This window comes from Natrix helvetica, assembly GCF_964273705.1.
Source record: "Natrix helvetica genome assembly, chromosome: 9".
NCBI lineage: Eukaryota > Metazoa > Chordata > Lepidosauria > Squamata > Natricidae > Natrix > Natrix helvetica.
The window spans coordinates 7,570,069-7,590,704 of NC_138560.1; the positions used below are offsets into that span (position 1 = coordinate 7,570,069).

Below are 20,636 nucleotides of genomic sequence, written 5' to 3' on the forward strand. Positions count from 1 at the left end.
AGAAAGGCTATGATTAAATCCGGGTTTCCCAAAGCATTCATGATGGACCCCCAGATTATATTACAATTATAATCAGATTATACTGTGTTTCCCTGAAAATAGGACCTGCCCCAAAAGTTGGCCCTATAACATCATTTGCACATGCACTCAATATAAGACCTACCCCCCCAAAAAATAAGACCTATTTAAGCACCTGTGCAGCTGGTGGGCACCATTTCCTTTGGTTGCTTGCAGTGATGTGACATGAGGTATGAAGGCAAGGGGGGGGAGAACTGCTGAATGCCTGTCTGTGCACTTTTTCTTGTTCTTTTCTATTTTATTCTTTTAATATTATTCTCTTATTGTTATAGATCATCGTCAGCCAGTTGTTTCGACTGGATATGGCATTTTTATCCATTTTTATCCATCTTTCTAAGGATCCAGGATTGGCAGGTGTTACTCTATTCTTATCTCTGTAGCATTTCACATCAACTCCTAGTCCTGAAGGTGAAGCTATTGGTGAGACAAGATTATCCAGGGTTGGATGGTTCAGCGTCAATGAGATCAGCCTTCCATTATATTAATCCTGGCTGTTGTTCTTATTGTTGTTATTTGCAATACTATTCAAGCAGTATTCACTAAATTCAGTAAATGTGTCAACCCTGAAGCTGACCTGAGCGAGGCCATTTTGAGGCTTCAGCGTTGGCACACTGGATCTGGGGAATAGGGAGGGGAGGAATAAAGATAGTGGAGGTTTGTAGCCAAAGGAAAATACTTTCTCCTGGGAACCAAGGACATTCCCACAGGTGGTTGTAGAGGGGATGAATGAAGTTACCAGGCAACCGGATGACACCTTGATTGGACCATGTAACTAATTGTTGGGGGGAGGGAGAAAACTTTTACTTTTAATTAGGTTGAAAGCATGGGAACATTCAGAGTTGATTTTCACCAGCCTCTGCCAATATGATATATCCAAACAAGACTATTCTTTGAGGATTCGACCTGCCTCGGAGTTATGTTTGCAATGGGTGTATTACTTGGAACCCTGGCAAAATATTTGGGAATCAAGAAACAGTCTGAAACTTCATGTAGCGGTTGATGGGCTGAAGAGTTTGGTGAACACTGGAATACATGCACCTCTATAGATTGCGAATAAGCAACCTTATTGCATCAAAAACAGTGCCCTTTCCGGTTTTTACTAGTTTTTAGCAATATAAGGAGCACACCGGTGCTGATTCTAAGACTGTCCTTTTTTATTTTAAAAAAATTATACTCTTCTTTCTTTAAAAACATGTTCAAGTAAGAGTTAAAATGGACACAGAAAGTAAAGTAAAATAAGTCCAAATTCACAAGAAAATAGTATGACTTCTCTTTCTTTTCCTCTCTTCTCCATTTCACTTCTTCCAGGTATTCCAATGGGGCCCATTCATCCTCCATGTCAGAGTCTTTATCCATTCTTCTGTTCCTCAAAGGTTAATGCTTTGAAGCTTCAAGTATAACGGAAAGAAAGAAGTAAACACCATCTTGTGAGCCATTAAGACAGTGCCAGTTAGATTTTACAACCTCAAAGAGTAACAGGTTATCAGTTACTACTACAAGATCAGGCATTGACGAGAGGCATTTGAAAAAGGCAACAGCTAAATAAGCCTTGGTAGCTAGCTATTCCCAGAGACCACCATATCAGTGGTACCAGAGGTGGTATTCAGCAGGTTCTGACCAGTTCTAGACAACCAGTAGTGGAAATTTTGAGGAGTTCGGAGAACCAGTAAATACCATCTCTGGCTGGCCCCGCCCCCATCTATTCTTTGCCTCACGAGTCCCAGCTGATCGGGAGGGAATGGGGATTTTACAGTATCCTTCCCCTGCCACGCCCACCAAGCAACGCCCACATAACTGGTAGTAAAAAAATTGAATCCCACCACTGAGTGGTACCCTAAAATGGCCCTTATACCTTGTGGCATTTTTCAGGGCAACTCCAGAAAAGAGTCTAGATTATGAGGAGAATGCATATTTTAGGGGAAAATTAAGGGGAAACTGCATATTTTAAGAGGAAACGCATGCAAACCCATTACAATTGTTCGCTTTTTCCAGAAGAAATATACGAAAAGCATGTATTAAAAGAGAGACGGATTGGATTAATCACTGAGGATGCCTCAAGCCTAGCATGATGCTAGATGTATGAACAGCATTTACTCACCAAGTACATGCAGTCTAATAGGTGGGGAGCGTGATCTGCCCACCCTGTTTTCAGCTTCACAGTGATAGATGCCCGAATGGCTGGGATTTGTTTTTAAGATTTTCAGGACATGGGATGTAAAATCTAGCAGTTCTTCATTTAAATACCATTTGAAAGTCAGATCCATGGGCTTTGCTATTTCTACTTCACATTTCAGGTACACCAAGGCAAATTCATGGATGTGCCCTTCTGGATTTTGCAGAATTTTCACCTCCTTGGGAGCAGCTAGAAGGCAGAATAAAGGAAAAGATTCACGTGACGGTGACCTGCTCCTTCCTTGTCACCACCTGGGACTGAGCACTGGAAAATGATGCCACCTTACAACCCATGTTCATACTACTGCAGAAAAGTCCGGTGGTACAAAATAGCAAGAGCACTTAGACTTATATACTGCTTCATAGAGCTTTACAGCCTTCTTGACAGCGGTTCACAGAGTCAGCCTATTGCCCCCAACAATCTGGGTCCTCATTTTACTGGCCTCAGAAGGATGGAAGGCTGATCCAACCTTGAGTTTGTGAGAATCGAACTGCTCGCATTGAGCAGAGTTAGCCTGCAATACTGCATTCTAATCACTGCACCACCAGGGCCAAGGAAAGGTACGGAGAAATAGCAATAGCACTTAGACTTATATACCACTTCACAAGGTTTCACAGCCCTCTCTAAGCGGTTTACAGAGTCAGCCTCTTGCCCCCAGCAATCTCGCTCCTTATTTTACTGACCTCAGAATGATGGAAGGCTGAGTCAACCTTGAGCCTTGTCAGGATCAAACTCCTGGAGTGAGCAGTTGAGTTAGCCACCAAATTGTTCAAATTGTTATAATATAATACAGTAAAATGACATCTAACCTCAATGATCCTTAAAAGAGACTCTGGAAAATCCACGAGAGTGTGGGGGCGGAGTGTCATCCCTTCTGTTCCATAGAAGGCCATTTTCATAGGAAGGAATCCCCACAGATCACTAGTTCTCAACCATGACCACTTAAAAGTTATGCTCACTCCATTACATAATGCTAGAGATTCGAATTGCCGACCTTTCTGATCGACAAGCTAAGCATCTTAGCCACTGAGCCACTGTGTCCCACTCACTTGACCCATTAGGTCAGGTTAAAAAATGTGATCTACACAGACAGAGCATGGCTCCGTCACATCTCCTGACCTTAAGTATGCATTCTCTAACTCAGGGGTCTTTGAAGACCTCTGCTCTAACTGGTTTAGTTCTCCTCCCTGCAAAACCCCATGTCTTCTGGGGAGCATTTTGTATTTCCTTTCTTGGGTGATTCAAGTTTTCAAAGCTGTAAATGCATTCGTGTTACTCACAGAAGACCTCCAAGGTGACAACTGGAGATGCAGTGCAGCCAGCCCTGTTGCATACTTCACATTCATAAGACGTGTTGTAAGGTCCAGATGTTGCAGGGTAGGTCATTAAATTTGGACCACTGTATTTATATTCAATCGTAGAGGGGTCTGACTTAAACCAGTTGAACCAATTATCGTTTGGCTTACTACTGCCAAAAGAGCAATTCATCATGATGGTATCTCCTTCCTTAATGGGAAGATCATTTAAAATATCAAGCTGGACATCCTTGGGAGCATCTGAAAAAATCAAATCAATACATCTCTCAGCAGAGGAAATAGACATGAGTATATTATGAGTATATGATAATATTAAGGAATGTGTATGCATAGAACCATTCATATTGCCTGGCAAAAATAAACCAGTTGATAATCAATCCCTGATTAAATCCACATATTTAAAATATCTGGGATCTTAACTCCCAGATTTTCACAGCAGACGTGCTGAACATCAGCTGAGCTGCTGAGATTAGAATAGAATAACAGAGTTGGAAGGGACCTTGGAGATCTTCTAGTCCAACCTCCTGCTTAGGCAGGAAGCCCTACACCACTTCAGACAAAGTGTTATCCAACATCTTCTTAAAGACGTCCAGTGTTGGGGCATTCACAATTTCTGGAGGCAAGTTGTTCCACTGATTAATTGTTCTCACTGTCAGGAAATTTCTCCTCAGTTCTAGGTTGCTTCTCTCCTTTATCAGTTTCCACCCATTGCTTCTTGTCCTGCACTCAGGTGCTTTGGAGAATAGCTTGACTCCCTCTTCTTTGTGGCAACCCCTGAGATATTGGAACAGTGCTTTCATGTCTCCCCTAGTCCTTCTTTTCATTAAACTAGACCTACCCAGTTCCTGCAACCATTCCTCATATGTTTTAGCCTCTAGTCCCCTAATCATCTTTGTTGCTCTTCTCTTTGAGCAACAAAGATTGAGATACTGTGATCTAATTTCTCCTTTTAATCCACATTGCCTTCTTCACTGTAGCTTCTATGGTCTACGTCCATCAAAGGAATGGCCCGGTGCAAAGGACACATATGAAATTATGGTATGGGAAAAGAGAACTATGTTTAGATTATGGAAAAAGAGAACCATGTTGAGATTACAGAAAAAGAGAACTATGTTTGAATTGTGTATTTAAAGCATCTCACTTTCTATGCTATTTCCCTTTTTTGTAAGGAAATAAATTGCAACAGAGCATCCAACATAGCATGGATTCTTTTATATATATACATATATACAGAGATATCAATACCATTGAGCTTCCCAAGATTCATTCCTGGAGCTTCATAGCTTTCAGCTTTCATGTAACCTAATTGAAGTCCTAGCAGAAAGTAATATTTACAGACCTTAGCAGATCTTGGGAAACTAAGCTGTTTTAGGCCTGTTTAGAAGTTTGATGGGAGCTCATCTTGAAATATGAGGATTGTGCTAGACCAAGAACTCAAAAAAAGCAAACAAACCCTGTACTAGATAACATAAAATTAACCAACTGTTTTAATAGTGCTGATTAGAAAATTGTGTGAATTTGCCCATTAAGTCAACTTGAGTCAACTCAACTTAAAAGAGACTTACTACTTTCCTAAGTTTTTTAAAGCTATAGAATATAACCAGTGGTGGGATTCAGCCAGTTCGCACCACTTTGGGAGAACCAGTTGTTAAGTTTCTGAGCAGTTTGGTGAACTGGTTGTTGGAAGCAATCATTAGGGAAGAGAACCGGTTGTTAAATTATTTGAATCCCACCACTGAATTTAACTCATCTTGAGTAGAACTTTCTCAGTCCCCAAATCAGTCAGTTACATAGTTCAAAACTATGGTCTTTATTGGTTGGCCCCTCTTCACACCCATATGACTACATGCTATGCTTGGAGGCCTTCTGTTCATTTGCTAGGTGGATTCCTAAGCTTCTAGTCCCAAATTCTGTCTTGATGGCACCATCATTCAAAAGGGCAATTTCCTTCTCCACTGTACACTTACATTTCACATCCAACTTCACAGTGCTCTGAGATAACACTTCTGCCCCTGACTTGAACAAACAGCTCAGCATTTTCCCATTGTCCTCCCACGTCGGTTCAAAGCTCAAGGAAGTCTGAATCACTCCACTTCCAACTGTCCTTTTTTGTTGCAGAAAATGTTCCTCTTCTAAACCATTGAAAGTCAAGTTTACTAACTTGTGAGGGCAATGGTAAGGTACCGAACATATCACTTGGGTTAGCTTCTTCTCCTGGGGGTTCACAGGAACAATTTCCAGAGTGGGCTCTGGAGGTAACTCTGCAAATGAGAAAGCAAAATCAATAGCCCACTTTTAGACTAAGCACAAAAGATGCTGAAATTAGAATCATAAGAAGAGAATATAAAGGGGGAGGCTATCAAACTCCTCTCTAAGTCATGAAAATGTTATCACCAAGGAAGAAGTCATGAGTTGTGTTATCTCTCCAATATGTCAGATTTGGAAAAACCTCTCAATAGTAACAGCTATTCAACAATGGTACTTATCAATAAATAGCACGATGGATGGTCCTTTCCTGTATCTCTTCAAACAGAGCAGTGTTTCTCAAATTTGGCAACTTTAAGATTTGTGGACTTCAGCTCCCAGAATTCCCAAGCAAGTCACACTAAAACAGAAGCTGAAAAAAATGGCCGGTTGCGGAAGTTCTATGGTGCAAGAAATTGGATTCTGTAAATCATAAATTTGTTGGGTGGAAAGGACCAGAGAGATCATCTGGTCTACTTATTCACAATATACCGAGAACTCCATAAAACTATCCATGAGAGGTGGCTATGCAGTCTTTTCCTAAAAACTAACAGCCCCTTTAAGTTATGGGGTTTGTTCAACATCCTTAACCCAGGCCTCTTAAAGACTGGGTGGGTCATTTGTGTAACTTAGCTAGTCTTTTGTTTTCAGGGAGGTAGTGATATAGCAAAAGTTGGGATGCCATGATCTTGTTCTCTCTGACAAGGAAACCTCTTTTAATTGTTAGTTATTTTAATTATTGTCCCTGGGGTTATATGTAGTTTGTATAGCATTATTGATATGTTTTCTTTTTATTATACTGTTTTTAAACCAATTTATGAGTGTTAGGATATATATTTCACACAGTTGTTGATACCTCGAGCAGTCTATAAGCCTAGCAAAATCAATAAAAAATAGATTGTTCAAACCCAGAAAACAAATGAATGTAACAATCAATTTACATGCGGTTACCAAACCAAGCTGTTTATTTTATTCACTACGTGATTAGTGAATTAATTCCTTTTCTGGGTCTGCCCATTACATTGACTTATAAATGGACAAAATAACCTGGGTTTTCACTATTTGCTGGGAGGAGGAGGAGGAAAGGGGGGGAGGAGGAGGAGGAGGAGGAGGAGGAGGAGGAGGAGGAGGAGGAGGAGGAGGAGGAGGAGGAGGAGGAGGAGAAGAAGAAGAAGAAGAAGAAGAAGAAGAAGAAGAAGAAGAAGAAGAAGAAGAAGAAGAAGAAGAAGAAGAAGAAGAAGAAGAAGAAGAAGAAGAAGAAGAAGAAGAAGAAGAAGAAGAAGAAGCAGCAGCAGCAGCAGCTTCGGAGAAAAGTGAAACATCTTCAAAGAAGAACCAGAAAGTCCAGTTGAAAAAGCACCTTTGGGACAACCATGACCTGGATGACTGAGAATCTGCACAGACATTCAGATATGCGCTTTGGGATGAACACCCTACGATTCTGTGATAAATTGAAATCTGTTTCTGTTGTCCTTCCTGTGACCTGAAGCTTTGAAGATGATCCAAAATGTAGACAAAAGAGAGGTGAGAGGGTTTTTTTTTAAGCCAACAAGGGATAGAAAGCCTGATGGGAACCAAGATGTATAAAAAAGTAGCGAGAACATGTCATCTGGCTTTAATCTTGCATTAACTTGTATACTAGAAGCTACCAATTATCAAAGATGCTTCTTGGGGGGGGGGGGGGAATACATGGACATAAAGAACAGAGCTTTCTGTCAGGTGAGACTCTGATTGAACATTTCTTACCTGTAACATTCAGTGCAGCAGTAAGGGACCGCTTGAATTGCCATGGGTATTTGTCAACGGACACAGTCGCCTTTACTTCATACGTGCCACTGTCAAGTGTTCGCACTGGACTGATCAACAAACTGCAATCTCTACGTGTTAAATTCCCAATGAACCATGTCCGGCTTGGTAAAGCATCCTCAGATACAGTTGTGATGGTTCCAGAGGTTTGAGAACTGTTGTACAACAGGATAGTTTTCCCCTCGCTCCAGGTATGGTTTCCAAAAGGTTTAAAATTCCACACTATGCCTGTGACATTGACTGTTTCAGAACTGAGCATCTGGTTGATATGGCATGGAATCACTATGCAGGATTTTTCCCACGCAAACAAAGCATTAGGAACTATGTTTATTGGATTTTCATCACAATGGAAACCTGCAATAGACAAATCGTTATGATTTACAAATATTTATGTAGCCCATCTAAATGTTGCACATTAAGAACAGGCAACGTTTGAAAACATGGTGTGTCCTGATTTTTTTTAATGACATTTTTAGCATCTTTGACCAAAAGTCATAAGATGTTAGGTGAAACATCTCATAGAGAATATCTGTGTAGTAGCTAGGAATCAGAAACAACTTCATGGTATAATTAATATTGCCCAAATCTGGAAGATACATATTTCTCATGCCAGACACAGTCTAATGGTGTTTTGTGCTTATTGTTTATGATAGAGGCAGTGTTCGTATTTTCTCACAGTAGGGAGTACTACAATACACTGGTTCTGAAACCTCTCTTTGTATGGCTTTCTCTGCCTTTGAAAATCACAAACTGAAAAGATTTTTCAAATCATGACATGTATATATCTGAAAATGCAAGCATTTTATTTGTGATAAATGTGGCTTCCATTCATCAGCTGCCCATTTTTAATCAAGTTATGAGTCCCGTCTTAGTGGCCAAGAAAGGGAAACTTTACCTCCAACTCCTATATGTGTTCTGCTAAGATGATGGCATCCACCTTTCTCAATTTGTGGCAAATAGATGGGGAAGAAATGGAGGTAGTGACAGATTTTACTTTCCTGGGCTCCAAGATCACCGCAGATGGGGACTGCAGCCAAGAAATTAAAAGAGGCTTGCTCCTGGGGAGGAAAGCTATGGCAAATCTAGACAGCATACTAAAAAGCAGAGACATCACCCTGCCAACAAAAGTGTGTATAGTCAAGGCTGTGGTTTTTCCAGTTGCAATGAATGGCTGTGAAAGGTGGACCATAAGAAAGGCTGAGTGCCAAAGAATGGAGGCCTTTGAATTATGGTGCTGGAGAAGACTCCTGTGAGTCCCTTGGACTGCAAGGTGATCCAACTGGTCAGTCCTAAAGGAGATCAACCCTGACTGCTCTTTAGAAGGCCAGATCCTGAAGAGGAAACTCAAATACTTTGGCCACCTAATGAGAAGGAAGGACTCCCTGGAGAAGATCCTGATGCTGGGAATGGTTAAGGACAAAAGAAGAAGGGGTTGAGAGAGAATGAGGTGACTGGATGGAGTCACCGAAGTAGTCAGTGTGAGCTTAAATGGAGTCCGGGGAATGGTAGAGAACAGGAAGGCCTGGAGGAATGTTGTCCATGGGGCGTGATGGGTTGGACATGACTTTGCAACTAACAACAACAGCCTAAAGCTACCCAAACACTGATCACCAGTGGTTAGTAACAGTAAACAGGTCTTAGCATAAATCCATTGCCATCTCATGCTTTTACTCACAGATAACGTGAAGTCTGATTGTTGGAGAAGACATCTTGCCCACACTGTTATTGGCTTCACACCAGTATCTGCCAGATTGTGCTGGATCTATGTTTGTAAGGTTCAAGTGTGCATGGGGAGAATTCCATAAAATCATTTCCCCATCTTTATACCACTTATAAAGGAGATTTGTGGGATTTGCTTCACCCACATCACAATGCAACACAACACTCATGCCTTCATCAATCTGGCCTCCTGGATCTTTCCGAATTCTGAATTTCCTGGGAGCAACTGCAACAAGATGTGACAAAATTAGTGGACCAGAGGAATGCCGTTGATATAGTTTACTTGGACTTCAGTAAGGCTTTTGATAAGGTAGACCATAACCTACTACTAGATAAAGTAGAAGAATGTGGGTTAGACAGCATCACCACCAGATGGATTGGTAACTGGCTGACCAACCACACTCAACGTGTAGTTCTCAATGGAACTGCATCTACATGGAGGGAAGTATGCAGTGGAGTACCCCAAGGCTCTGTTTTAGGCCCAGTACTCTTCAACATCTTCATCAATGATTTGGATGAGGGAATAAATGGGGAACTCATCAAATTTGCAGATGATATCAAGCTGGCAGGAATAGCCAACACTCCAGAAGATAGGCTTAAGATACAGAAGGATCTTGACAAACTTGAACATTGGGCACTATCTAATAAAATGAAATTCAATGGTGAAAAGAGTAAGGTTCTACATTTAGGCAACAAAAACGGAATGCACAGGTACAGTATAGGTGATACCTTACTCAGTAGTAGTAACTGTGAAAGGGATCTTGGAGTCCTAGTGGACAACCATTTAAATATGAGCCAGCAGTGTGCAGCAGCTGCCAAAAAAGCCAACACAGTTCTAGGCTGCATCAACAGAGGGATAGAATCAAGATCACGTGAAGTGTTAATACCATTTTATAATGCCTTGGTAAGGCCACACTTGGAATACTGCATTCAGTTCTGGTTGCCACAATGTAAAAAAGATGTGGAGACTCTAGAAAGAGTGCAGAGAAGAGCAACAAAGATGATTAGGGGACTGGAGACTAAAACATATGAAGAACGGTTGCAGGAACTGGGTATGTTTAGCTTAAGAGAAAGAAGGACTAGGGGAGACATGATAGCATTATTCCAATATCTCAGAGGTTGCCACAAAGAAGAGGGAGTCAAACTATTCTCCAAAGCACCTGAGGGTAGAACAAGAAGCAATGGGTGGAAACTAATCAAGGAGAGAAGCAACTTAGAACTGAGGAGAAATTTCCTGACAGTGAGAACAATTAATCAGTGGAACAGATTGCCTCCAGAAGTTGTGAATGCCCCAACACTGGAAGTCTTTAAGAAGATGTTGGATAGCTATTTGTCTGAAACGGTATAGGGTTTCCTGCCTAGGCAGGGGGTTGGACTAGAAGACCTCCAAGGTCCCTTCCAATTCTACTATTGTATTGTTTAAGATAAAACCAAAGCCATAAGATTAGCATCACCAGTTGCAAAAACATTGGCTTTCGCTTCAGTTTCATGCATTGGAACCAAGGATGGGTTGGACCTGACTCATACTGGCTTGTAAAACTAATTGTTAATTTTTCTGAATTTTGCAAGCCAGATGAGAACAGAACTGAGCCAGGACACCTGGTACGCCGACCAGCTATGTAATGGCTGGCAACATGGTGCAGTGGTAGCAATGGAGATGACGGAACTGGTTGTTAAACATCAACCAGCATATTACTGGCTATAACTGTAGATAAGCTGGTTCCACATAGGACTGTGCAAATCCTCTGTATGTAGCAATAAGATGGTGAAGTTCTAAGAAGACTAGGACTGTGGCTGAAATATGTGGCAAGTGAGAGCCTGTTTGGTATTGTGATTAAGGCACTGGGCTAGAAAGCAGAAGACCGTGAATTCTGCCTTAGGCAGGCCTTAACAGAATAACAGAGTTGGAAGGGACCTTGGAGGTCTTCTAGTCCAACCCTCTGCTTAGGCAAGGAACTCTACAGCACTTCAGACAAGTGGTTATCTAATCTCTTCTTTAAAACGCCCAGCGTTGGAGCATTCAAAATTTCTGGAGGCAAGTTGTTCCACTGATTAATTGTTCTGTCGGGAAATTTCTCATTAGTTCTAAGTTGCTTCTCTCCTTGATTAGTTTCCAGTGGTGGGATTCAAATAATTTAACAACTGGTTCTCTGCCCTAATGATTTCACCAGTTCATCAAACCACTCAGAAAGATAACAACCGGTTCTCCCAAAGAGGTGCAAACTGGCTGAATCCCACTACTGGTTTCCACCCAATGTTTCTTGTCCTGTCTCCAGGTACTTTGGAGGATAGCTTGACTCCTCTTCTTTGTGGCAGCCTCTGAGATATTGGAACACTGTTCTCATCTCACTCCAGTCCTTCTTTTCATCAGACTAGACATACCCAGTTCCAGCAACCGTTCTTTATCTGTTTTAGCCTCCAATCCCCTAATCATCTTTGGGCCAGTTTGGGCCAGTTGCTCTCTCTTAGCCCTAGGACAAAGGTAATGCCAAAACCTTTCTGAAATGTTGTCAAGAAAAATGCAAGGAGTAGTCCAGATAGAGACCAGGAGCCAACAATAACTCAAAAGCACACATACACACAGAGAGAGTACAGGTGTCAGGTGAGTCTCTCCAGTAAGGACAACAAACCTTTATTATTTAACCCATGATATGTTGTGATTTTTCTGCTCTCTAAATAGGTCGAGGAAAATCCCGTTGCACTTGAGTGCCACTTAACTCCCACCAATTGAGAGGTACATACAATCTTCCTCTTCTAGCGGCTTCATCTCCTGAACATGCTGTTTTTGCCAGTCAGGGTTTTCCGCTAATTAACTAATTGGCAATACTCACAGAAGATCTCCACAGTGAGCAGTGGAGATGAAGTGCAGCCATACGTATTGCATGCTTCACATTTGTAAGATGTCACTGGTCCAAACCTTGCAGGGAAGGTCAACAGCTGTAAACTGCTGTATTTATAATTAGCTACATGGAGATCGGTCTTCCACCAGTTGAACCAGATGGTACTAGAGCTACTGCTACCCACAGAGCAGTTCAAAGTGACAATATCTCCTTCTTTTATGGGCAGATTGTTCACAAAAAGAACCTGGACATCATTGGGACAATCTGGAGAGGGAAAGCCAACAGGTTAGAGTGGGTGATTTTGTATAGAAAACAAAACAGTGATAATATTTCAGAACATAATGTATATTCCCCCAAATGCAGTCATGTTAAAATATTCATGACTGGGAGAGACATGGGAACAAGATCAGCCAATGAATAATCTTAGCAACTAAATCAACCAAGGGGAGCTTAAACAGATCTGGGTCTGTGCAGAGAATTGAAACAGAAACTTAAGTAGTCTACTGCCCTGTGAAGTAAACTAGAAGTCTGTCTGGGTTTGTCTGCTGAAATGAGTCTAACTGCTTGTGTTTGCTTATAACTCTCCTGCTTTGTGTTTATACACATACACACACACACACACACACATATATACACACACATATATATATACATATACATATACATATACATATACATATACATATACATATACATATGCATACATACATACATACATACATACGTGTGTGTGTGTGTATGTGTGTGTGTGGTATTTGTGCTGATAAATAAATAAAGGGAGACTAGTATAGATCTATTTCAAGCTATTTAGCTCTCATCAGCTAGCCATACCCTTACTGGGATTAGAACATATACATGTATACATATATACATATACATACATACATACATACATACATACATACATACATACATACATACATACATACATACATACATACATACATATATATATATATATATATATATATATATATATATATATATATATATATATATGAATCAAGCTTGGGGAGATGTGACTTGAATTGTCTACTCTTGTCAGAAAAAACTACCAAGGTTGCTCAATTCTTCATAACTTCACACTCACTTTTCGTGTCCAGCTCCTGAGTGATAGATGATTTCTGTGACATGTCCTTGTTGCTCAATTGGCAAGTGATTGCTTTCCTCCGAGCTCTCGCGATTGGTTGAATGGTGACTATCTTCCGCAGTATTCCATTGTCCGTCATCATCATTTCTGGAGTCAAATAATACTTCTCTAGACCTTTGAAATTCATTCTTATTGGATCTTCTGGGCAATGGGAAGGCACAGAACAAGCCACCTGCAGGGCCCATCTTTCTTGACATTTCAAGATTTCCAATTTGGGAGTTGGAAACATCTCTGTATCCAGAAAATAAAAAGGGATTTAAAATAGGAAGAAAAACTCTGGCCTGATAAATAAGAATGATGGTACAGTATGGGACCCCAACATGCTAAATGGTGTGTTCATTAATGCAACAGTATAATGAAATCAGGTTGAAAGGCTATTCAAAGCCAGATATTTTAGTGCGTATAGTCAAGGCTATGGTTTTCCCAGTTGTAATGTATGGCTGTGAAAGTTGGACCATAAGAAAGGCTGAGGCCTTTAAATTATGGTGCTGGAGAAGACTCCTGCGAGTCCCTTGGACTGCAAGGCAATCAAACCGGTCAGTCCTAGAGGAGATCAACCCTGACTGCTCTTTAGAAGGCCAACTCCTGAAGATGAGACTCCAATACTTTGGTCATCTAATGAGAAGGAAGGACTCCCTGGAGAAGAACTTAATTCTGGGAATGATCGATGGCAAAAGAAGAGGACGGCAGAGAATGAGGTGGCTGAATAGAATCACTGAAGCAGTAGGCATGAGCTTAAATGGACTCCAGAGGATGGTAGAGGACAGGAAGGCCTGGTGGTCCATGGGGCCACGATGGGTCGGACACGACTTCGCAACTAACAACAGCTTTGTAACTTCAAGTGCTCCTGGACAACAGGAAATTCCTTCAACAACAGCAACTTGATTCTCCATAAATCACATCTTTCTGCCAGTCTGCAATGAGATGTAGACCAATGCATTTCTATTCTTTGAGTAGCCCTCTATGATCTTTCTCTCCTTGGTGATAGCAACTCAACATCATTTCTGAATGGAAAACCCTCAATGGAGACCTTGTAAATAAGACTTCAAGTTGATGGAGATTATATAGAGTGGTGCAGTGGCCTAGAGTTGGAGCTCTCACCTTATAATCAGGAGGCTGTGAGTTCAATCCTAGGTAGAGGCAAATAATTTCCCTCTCTGGGCACAATGAGAATATGTCTGCTGCAGAGGAGGATTGCTGCTGGTTCAGCCCGGTCCGGCTGAACCAGTCATGGAATTCAGGCCTGCCACGCCCCAAAACCGGTTCCCTCACTGCTTCTTCACTGCTGCCACTTTGGATTTTAATGACTGCGCATGTGCACAGAACAATTTCCATTGATCAGTGCACACGCAGGTTGCACGCAGGTTGTGAACTGGCAGTAACCCCCAGCAGCAACCCACCCTTGATCTGCTGTGAACTCCACATTAGTGACAGGAAGGGCATCCAGTCACTAAACACTCAGCTCTATTCAGTTGCCGGCACTCCACTGCGCAAGGGATTATGGGTTCATTAAATGACCCCCCAAAAGATGGAGATTATATTCAAATTAAGGACCGATATCTATACAGATAGGTCAGAGAAGAAATGAATCGCATTCTGCAAAGTTCTTACCAGAAACTTTCAGTGTAGCTGAAGTATGAAGTATCTGTGGATTAGCTTGATTTTCCACAGATGCCGTCACTTTTATCACATATGTGCCATTGTCTTTTTTCTGGAGCTGAGAAATCATCAAGCTGCAATTTCCCTTGGTTAAATCCCCAACAAACCTCACTCGTCCCTGAAAATCGAGGCTTGGTAGATATGCATGCTCATTTGGGAGTCTGGAATTATTGTATAAGATGCTGCCAACATAGTCGAACAAAGTCATATTCAAAACAGGCTGAAAATACCAAACCACAGAGGTGGCAACAATTTTCCTAGAATTTATTCTTTCCCCAATCTGACATGGGATTAAGACACAGGATCCTGTCCAGGCCTCCAAGGAATTGGGATTGATCCTCAGTGGGTTTTCATAACACCAAAAGCCTACATTGGAGAAACACAGGAGAAATCACGGTCAACTTTTGGGTATTGACACAGAAAACCAATGTTAGGGATGTAACCCTAGGCTTGGCTTGGCAATGTATATAAGCTATGATTACTTTACTGTTACTTTAAATGTTAGAGAAATGTAATTGGCTTGTTACCTCAAGCAGCCATAAGAGGGAGCCAGAATGCCTGTTACCTCTCTGTTTTTTAGACACTGGTCGGTGTATAGTGAGGTATTGTGTTTTGCTACTGTTAGCTATATTTTGTGTGCTAGACTGACTACTTAGATAACTGAATTACTGAACCGTGTATGACTTGGATTGTTAACTGGACTCTGAATACTTCTATATTTCTACATAGTAAACTACTATATTTTATACTATTCAATGTCTCTGTATGCTGGTTTGTGCGTGTTCTTCCATACCACTCTCACTATGCTTCTCTGCACACTCGCTCTCCTAATGGGGAGCTTACTTACTTAACAACCAACATATACTATATACACCCAGGAAAGGCCTCAATTAAATCCAAATGTTCAAAAATGCCTGAAATATCCATCATGAGGTCTTCGTGAAGTTCAAGGGGAAGAGCATTCCAGAATGCAAGCACTATGTAGACAATAAGGAAGATTACCTTGGCAGAAATAAGGAAAGATCTATTAGGAGCCACGATAGCACAGTGGCTAGAGTGCAGTACTGCAGGCTACCTCTGCTGCCTGCTTGTTGCCTGCAATTTGGCACTTCGAATCTCACCAGGCTCAAAGTTGACTCAGCCTTCCATCCTTCCAAGGTGAGTAAAATGAGGACCCAGATTGTTGGGGGCAACAGGCTGACTCAACAACCCGCTTAGAGAGGGCTGTAAAGCACTGTGAAGCGGTATATAATCTAAGTGGTATGGTAGTGGTATTACCAAAGCAACAAGGAGGGAAACCAACAGAGAGGGTCCTGATTCACATGAGTATCGATGCAAGAGTAGAAGGAGAATGCAGAATCAGAGTTGCAAGATTCTGTTATTATAGCCAACTAAATATATTACATTAATATATATTATAATAAACAATATTAATACATGTAGTTTCAGCCTTCATATAGAATTGATGTATGTTTGGTCTACATAAAGGGGCTGACATGTTATCACCATCTATGAATACTGAGATCAATGGATTGTGGCAACCAAAGGAGCTACTATCCCAGTGTGTAATAGCAAGGTGGTTCTTTAAGTATCTCAGGCTCAGGATGTTCAGGTTGCTTCAGATCCTGAGCAAACATGAACAAAAAATATCATCTATCCATGTAATTTGCTCTAATCTTAACTCTAGCCCTATTAACCTAAATTCTAGGCCCTGTTTTGCCCTAAAGTGAGAGGGCAATGGAGTGTGGTGTATTTTGAACCATATTGATTGAGGCAAATCAAACCTGCTTCCTTACCTTGAAAGAACAACATCCAAAGGAAATGCCTCATCATCAGATCATGTAATTCCCAATTCTGGGGAAAGAAAAGCATATGGTTGACAATGGCCTTCATCATTCATGGGGAATACACTGAGAGGTTTAACTAAAAGGGAAAGCCAATTAACTAAAAGGGAAAGCCAATTAACAAAGTGTGGCCTGCTACATCAGCAATTCTGTTGGAAGCTTCACAAGAAAGAGTCATTAAGCAAGCAAATGTTTTCCATTAGTCCTGATCTATACAATATATTAATAATATTCGCAATGACGGCTGTAAACTGAGCAACTCAGTAATGCTGATGGGAAGAATTATGCGGGCTTTCCGTAAAATATTAGTTGTAGGAAAGCGTATCTGGGTTTCTTTAATATCGTGTTACTCCTCACAGCTCATAGAATTAGAATCATTTCCACTTCATCACTAGCCCTCAAAGGGGTGGATTTCCCTCTCTATTCAGAAGTAGTTTGGTGGACATATATTCTTCTCTTCATGGCTTTCTAGGACCATGTCAAGAATCTCACTTTTCCTCCTCAGAGAGTGAAAGTATTAGTACCACTTTATAAAGCCTTAGCAAAACCACACCTGGAATCCAGTTTTGGTCATCACATTACAAAAAAGATGTTGAGACTTTGGAAAAAGTGCAGAGAAGAGCAACTAAGATGATTAAAGGCCTGGAGACTAAAACATATGAAGGACACTTGAAGGAATTGGGTTTGGCCAGTCTAGAGAAAATAAGGACTATGGAGGGACATGATAGCAATCTTCCAATACTTGAGGGGCTGCCACAGAGAAGAGGGGGGTGTCAACTTATTTTCCAAAACACCAGAAGTCAGGACAAGAAACAATGTATGGAAACGAATCCAAGGAGAAAAGCAACTTGGAATTAAGGAGAATCTTCCTAACAGTGAGGACAATTAACCAGTGGAACAGTATGCCACCAGAAGGTGTGGGTGCTTCATCATTGGAGGTTTTATAAGAAGACACTGGACAGCCACCTCTCTGAAATGGTATTGGGTCTCCTGCTAGAACAGGGGGTTAGACTAGAAGACCTCCAAGGTCCCTTCCAGTTCTATTCTGATTGATCGATTGACTTAGTGGTTTATAATACCTACATAGCAATCTTGTTGAAGTGATATAAAACCTGCCTATTATAAAGTCCATTGCTATTATATTAACACAATAGTTTAATGTCTTGATGTCTTAAGAAAACACTATAAAGAAAACAAGAATGACCTTAACTGCGTAAGCCCTACTTCGTGATTTATAAATGATCACAGTTGAGTTTTGAGATTGTTCCAGATTCAAAGCAAAGAAATCATATTACAACCCAATGTGATGTATGAATCTAACCAATGAATGCTTTGTGTTACAAGAAACCAATCATCTTATGAGGTAAACTGGGATTCCTGATCTGCAAAAATCTAGGAATTTTCCCATTTCTTTCTTGTTTCTGCAATTAAGAGAAAGAAAAAAAAAGAAATTTTGCATGTAGAGTGTATAAACAATCAGAAGCTCTACTGATCGTGGTCAATTATCAGGGATAATGAGAGTTGGAGTCCAATATATCAAAGTCTAAAGTAGTGTTTTTCAACCTTGGCCACTATAAGTCATGTGGACTTCAACCACCAGAATTCCCCATCTGGCATGACAAGCTAGGGAATCTTGGGAATGGAAGTCCACATATTTTAATATTACTAAGGTTGAGGAACATTGATCTACAGGCTTCTCATCGCCACTAAATAAGATAGACACAAGATTTAGAAGACATCAACTGCAACACAGCCTGAGAATTATTCACTAGATCGGCTTAAACGCCCTCAAATTATTTTCTACAAATGAATAATTTTATAGTGTAGGACAGTATTGAATACACTCAACTGCCTGGAATCCACACTGTATATCAGACATTAATATGATCAAGTGGGACCAGAGGAGTACTCTACTCCTCTGCTCACAATAAAATCCCTTATGCCACCAGGCTCGAAATTTTGGGCTTGGACAATCTGGAACTGCGTGGCTTGCAGTTGGACCTAAGCATAATACACAAAATTGTCTGCTACAATGTCCTACCTGTCAATTCAGCTTCAACCTCAATAATACATGGGCAAACAATCGATACAAACTCATGGTGAACAGCTGCAAACTCGATCGCAGAAAATATGACTTCAGCAACAGAGTGGTCAACGCCTGGAATGCTCTACCTGGCTCTGTTGTTACATCCTCAAACCCTCACAGCTTCAGCCTTAAACTGTCTACCGTGGACCTCACTCCATTCCTAAGAGGTCCGTAAAGGGGGCGTGCATAAGTGCACCAGCATGCCTAACATCCCTGTCCGACTGTCCTCATTAGTTTGTACTCATTTTCTTTTTTCGTGTCCATGTCCATACTTAGACCTGCTATCCTGTACATGTTTGACAAACTAATAAATAAACAAAAAAAATGAATACCCTGATGCTATCTAATCCATCCCATCCAATAATGTCAGTTAAAAGAAAAGGCTGACAACATATCTACAGCTTAAATTTACCTTTGCCCTCCCAATGTATATTATTTTTACAATTGAATACCCTGGATTATCTGGAGGAAAGCAAAATAAAAGAAAGGTGAATTAACTCACCAGCAAAATAGAATTTCAGATCCACTGTTCTTTTCTGGAAATGAAGATTTAGCAAATAGGACAGAAAAGCAGAGGGAAGTTCTGTTTACACCTGCGTGTTTTTTTCCCCCAAATCAAATGTTTGTATATCTGGGGAACATTTAAGTGCGATAATGGAATAAGTCAAGGACGGTTATTGGCAACTAAATAGCTGACATTATATCTGGCCATTATATTTTCAAATGGGTGGAAGACATTAGAAGCTTGTTTTATGTGGTGTTGCACACATAATACTGGATTCTACTTCTAAAATATGTGCCATAAAAAATCACCAAGATCTTTCCGTTCTCACTGTAGCTTGGCATTTCTCCCAGGCAAAGCTGTGTTCTTGGACCCTGAACCCTACTTGCCTTTTTGGATTGGCTAGTCTCTAGATAGGAAGGGTTGTGAGTCTTTCTTTGAAGGTAGAATTGTGCGAATGTTTGAGACTCCATAACACAACTGCCCAGATCAGCATTAATGTGACTGAGTTCCTAAAATTTGTAAAAGAACAAAGTAATCTAGTATTAGAACACTGTACCAGCAATGTCCATGTAGTTTCCCGGAGTCCAGCTCAGCTCTACTGATATCATCATCATCATCATCTTTTAATGATCCTGTAATCCCTTGTGGGGTGGAGTCTGGGCAACTGAATGGAGCTAGTGGAGTGTTTACTGGCCCGATGCCCTTCATGTCACCAATGTGGAGTTTTGTTCCACAGATATATTCTCATTGTGCCCAGAGAGAGAAATATCTGCCTCTACCTAGGATCGAACTCACAGTCTCCTGATTGTGAGGCGAGAGCTCCACCTCTAGGTTACTGCACCACTCCTTAGCTCTACTGATGTGCGTACTGCCCCAATGGAACTGGCCTGCCCCACTTGTTCTAGTAAAAGGGCTGTGAACCACATCAGTCAAAGATTTTGGCTGGTGGGATATAGAAGAGCCTTTTCTGCCATGGTCCCTGCCCTTTGGAACATCTTGCTTCTGGAGATGAGATCTTCTCTCACTTTTCAGGCCTTCACAGAGAGCCTTAAAATTGCCTCTGCCCAGTTGATTTGGGGCCCTGATAGACAAGCTGTAGGCCAGAGGTGGTTGGTGCAGTAACAGAGAAGGCACCACCACTGCTCTACCCCATGGTCATTTAATCTGTAACTTAATATTTTGTAATTTTAGGGTTTTTTTATACTTACACTTGAAT

The 20,636-nt window shown here is 41.0% G+C and overlaps 1 protein-coding gene across 1 annotated transcript; it reads right to left on the minus strand.

Annotated features, from left to right (window-relative positions):
* Positions 1–199: 199 nt before the first annotated feature.
* On the minus strand, positions 200–19,548 carry LOC309396988 (B-cell receptor CD22-like). Its single transcript, XM_081962641.1, has 11 exons — positions 19,418–19,548; positions 16,782–16,839; positions 14,938–15,351; positions 13,267–13,557; positions 12,168–12,440; positions 9,293–9,562; positions 7,558–7,971; positions 5,535–5,828; positions 3,532–3,807; positions 2,177–2,440; positions 200–1,466 (listed from the first exon to the last, which is right to left on the minus strand). The coding sequence occupies exons 2-11, from the start codon at positions 16,816–16,818 to the stop codon at positions 1,453–1,455; spliced, it is 2,547 nt and encodes an 848-aa protein (XP_081818767.1). The 5' UTR covers positions 16,819–16,839; positions 19,418–19,548; the 3' UTR covers positions 200–1,452.
* Between the last annotated feature and the right edge of the window lie 1,088 nt (positions 19,549–20,636).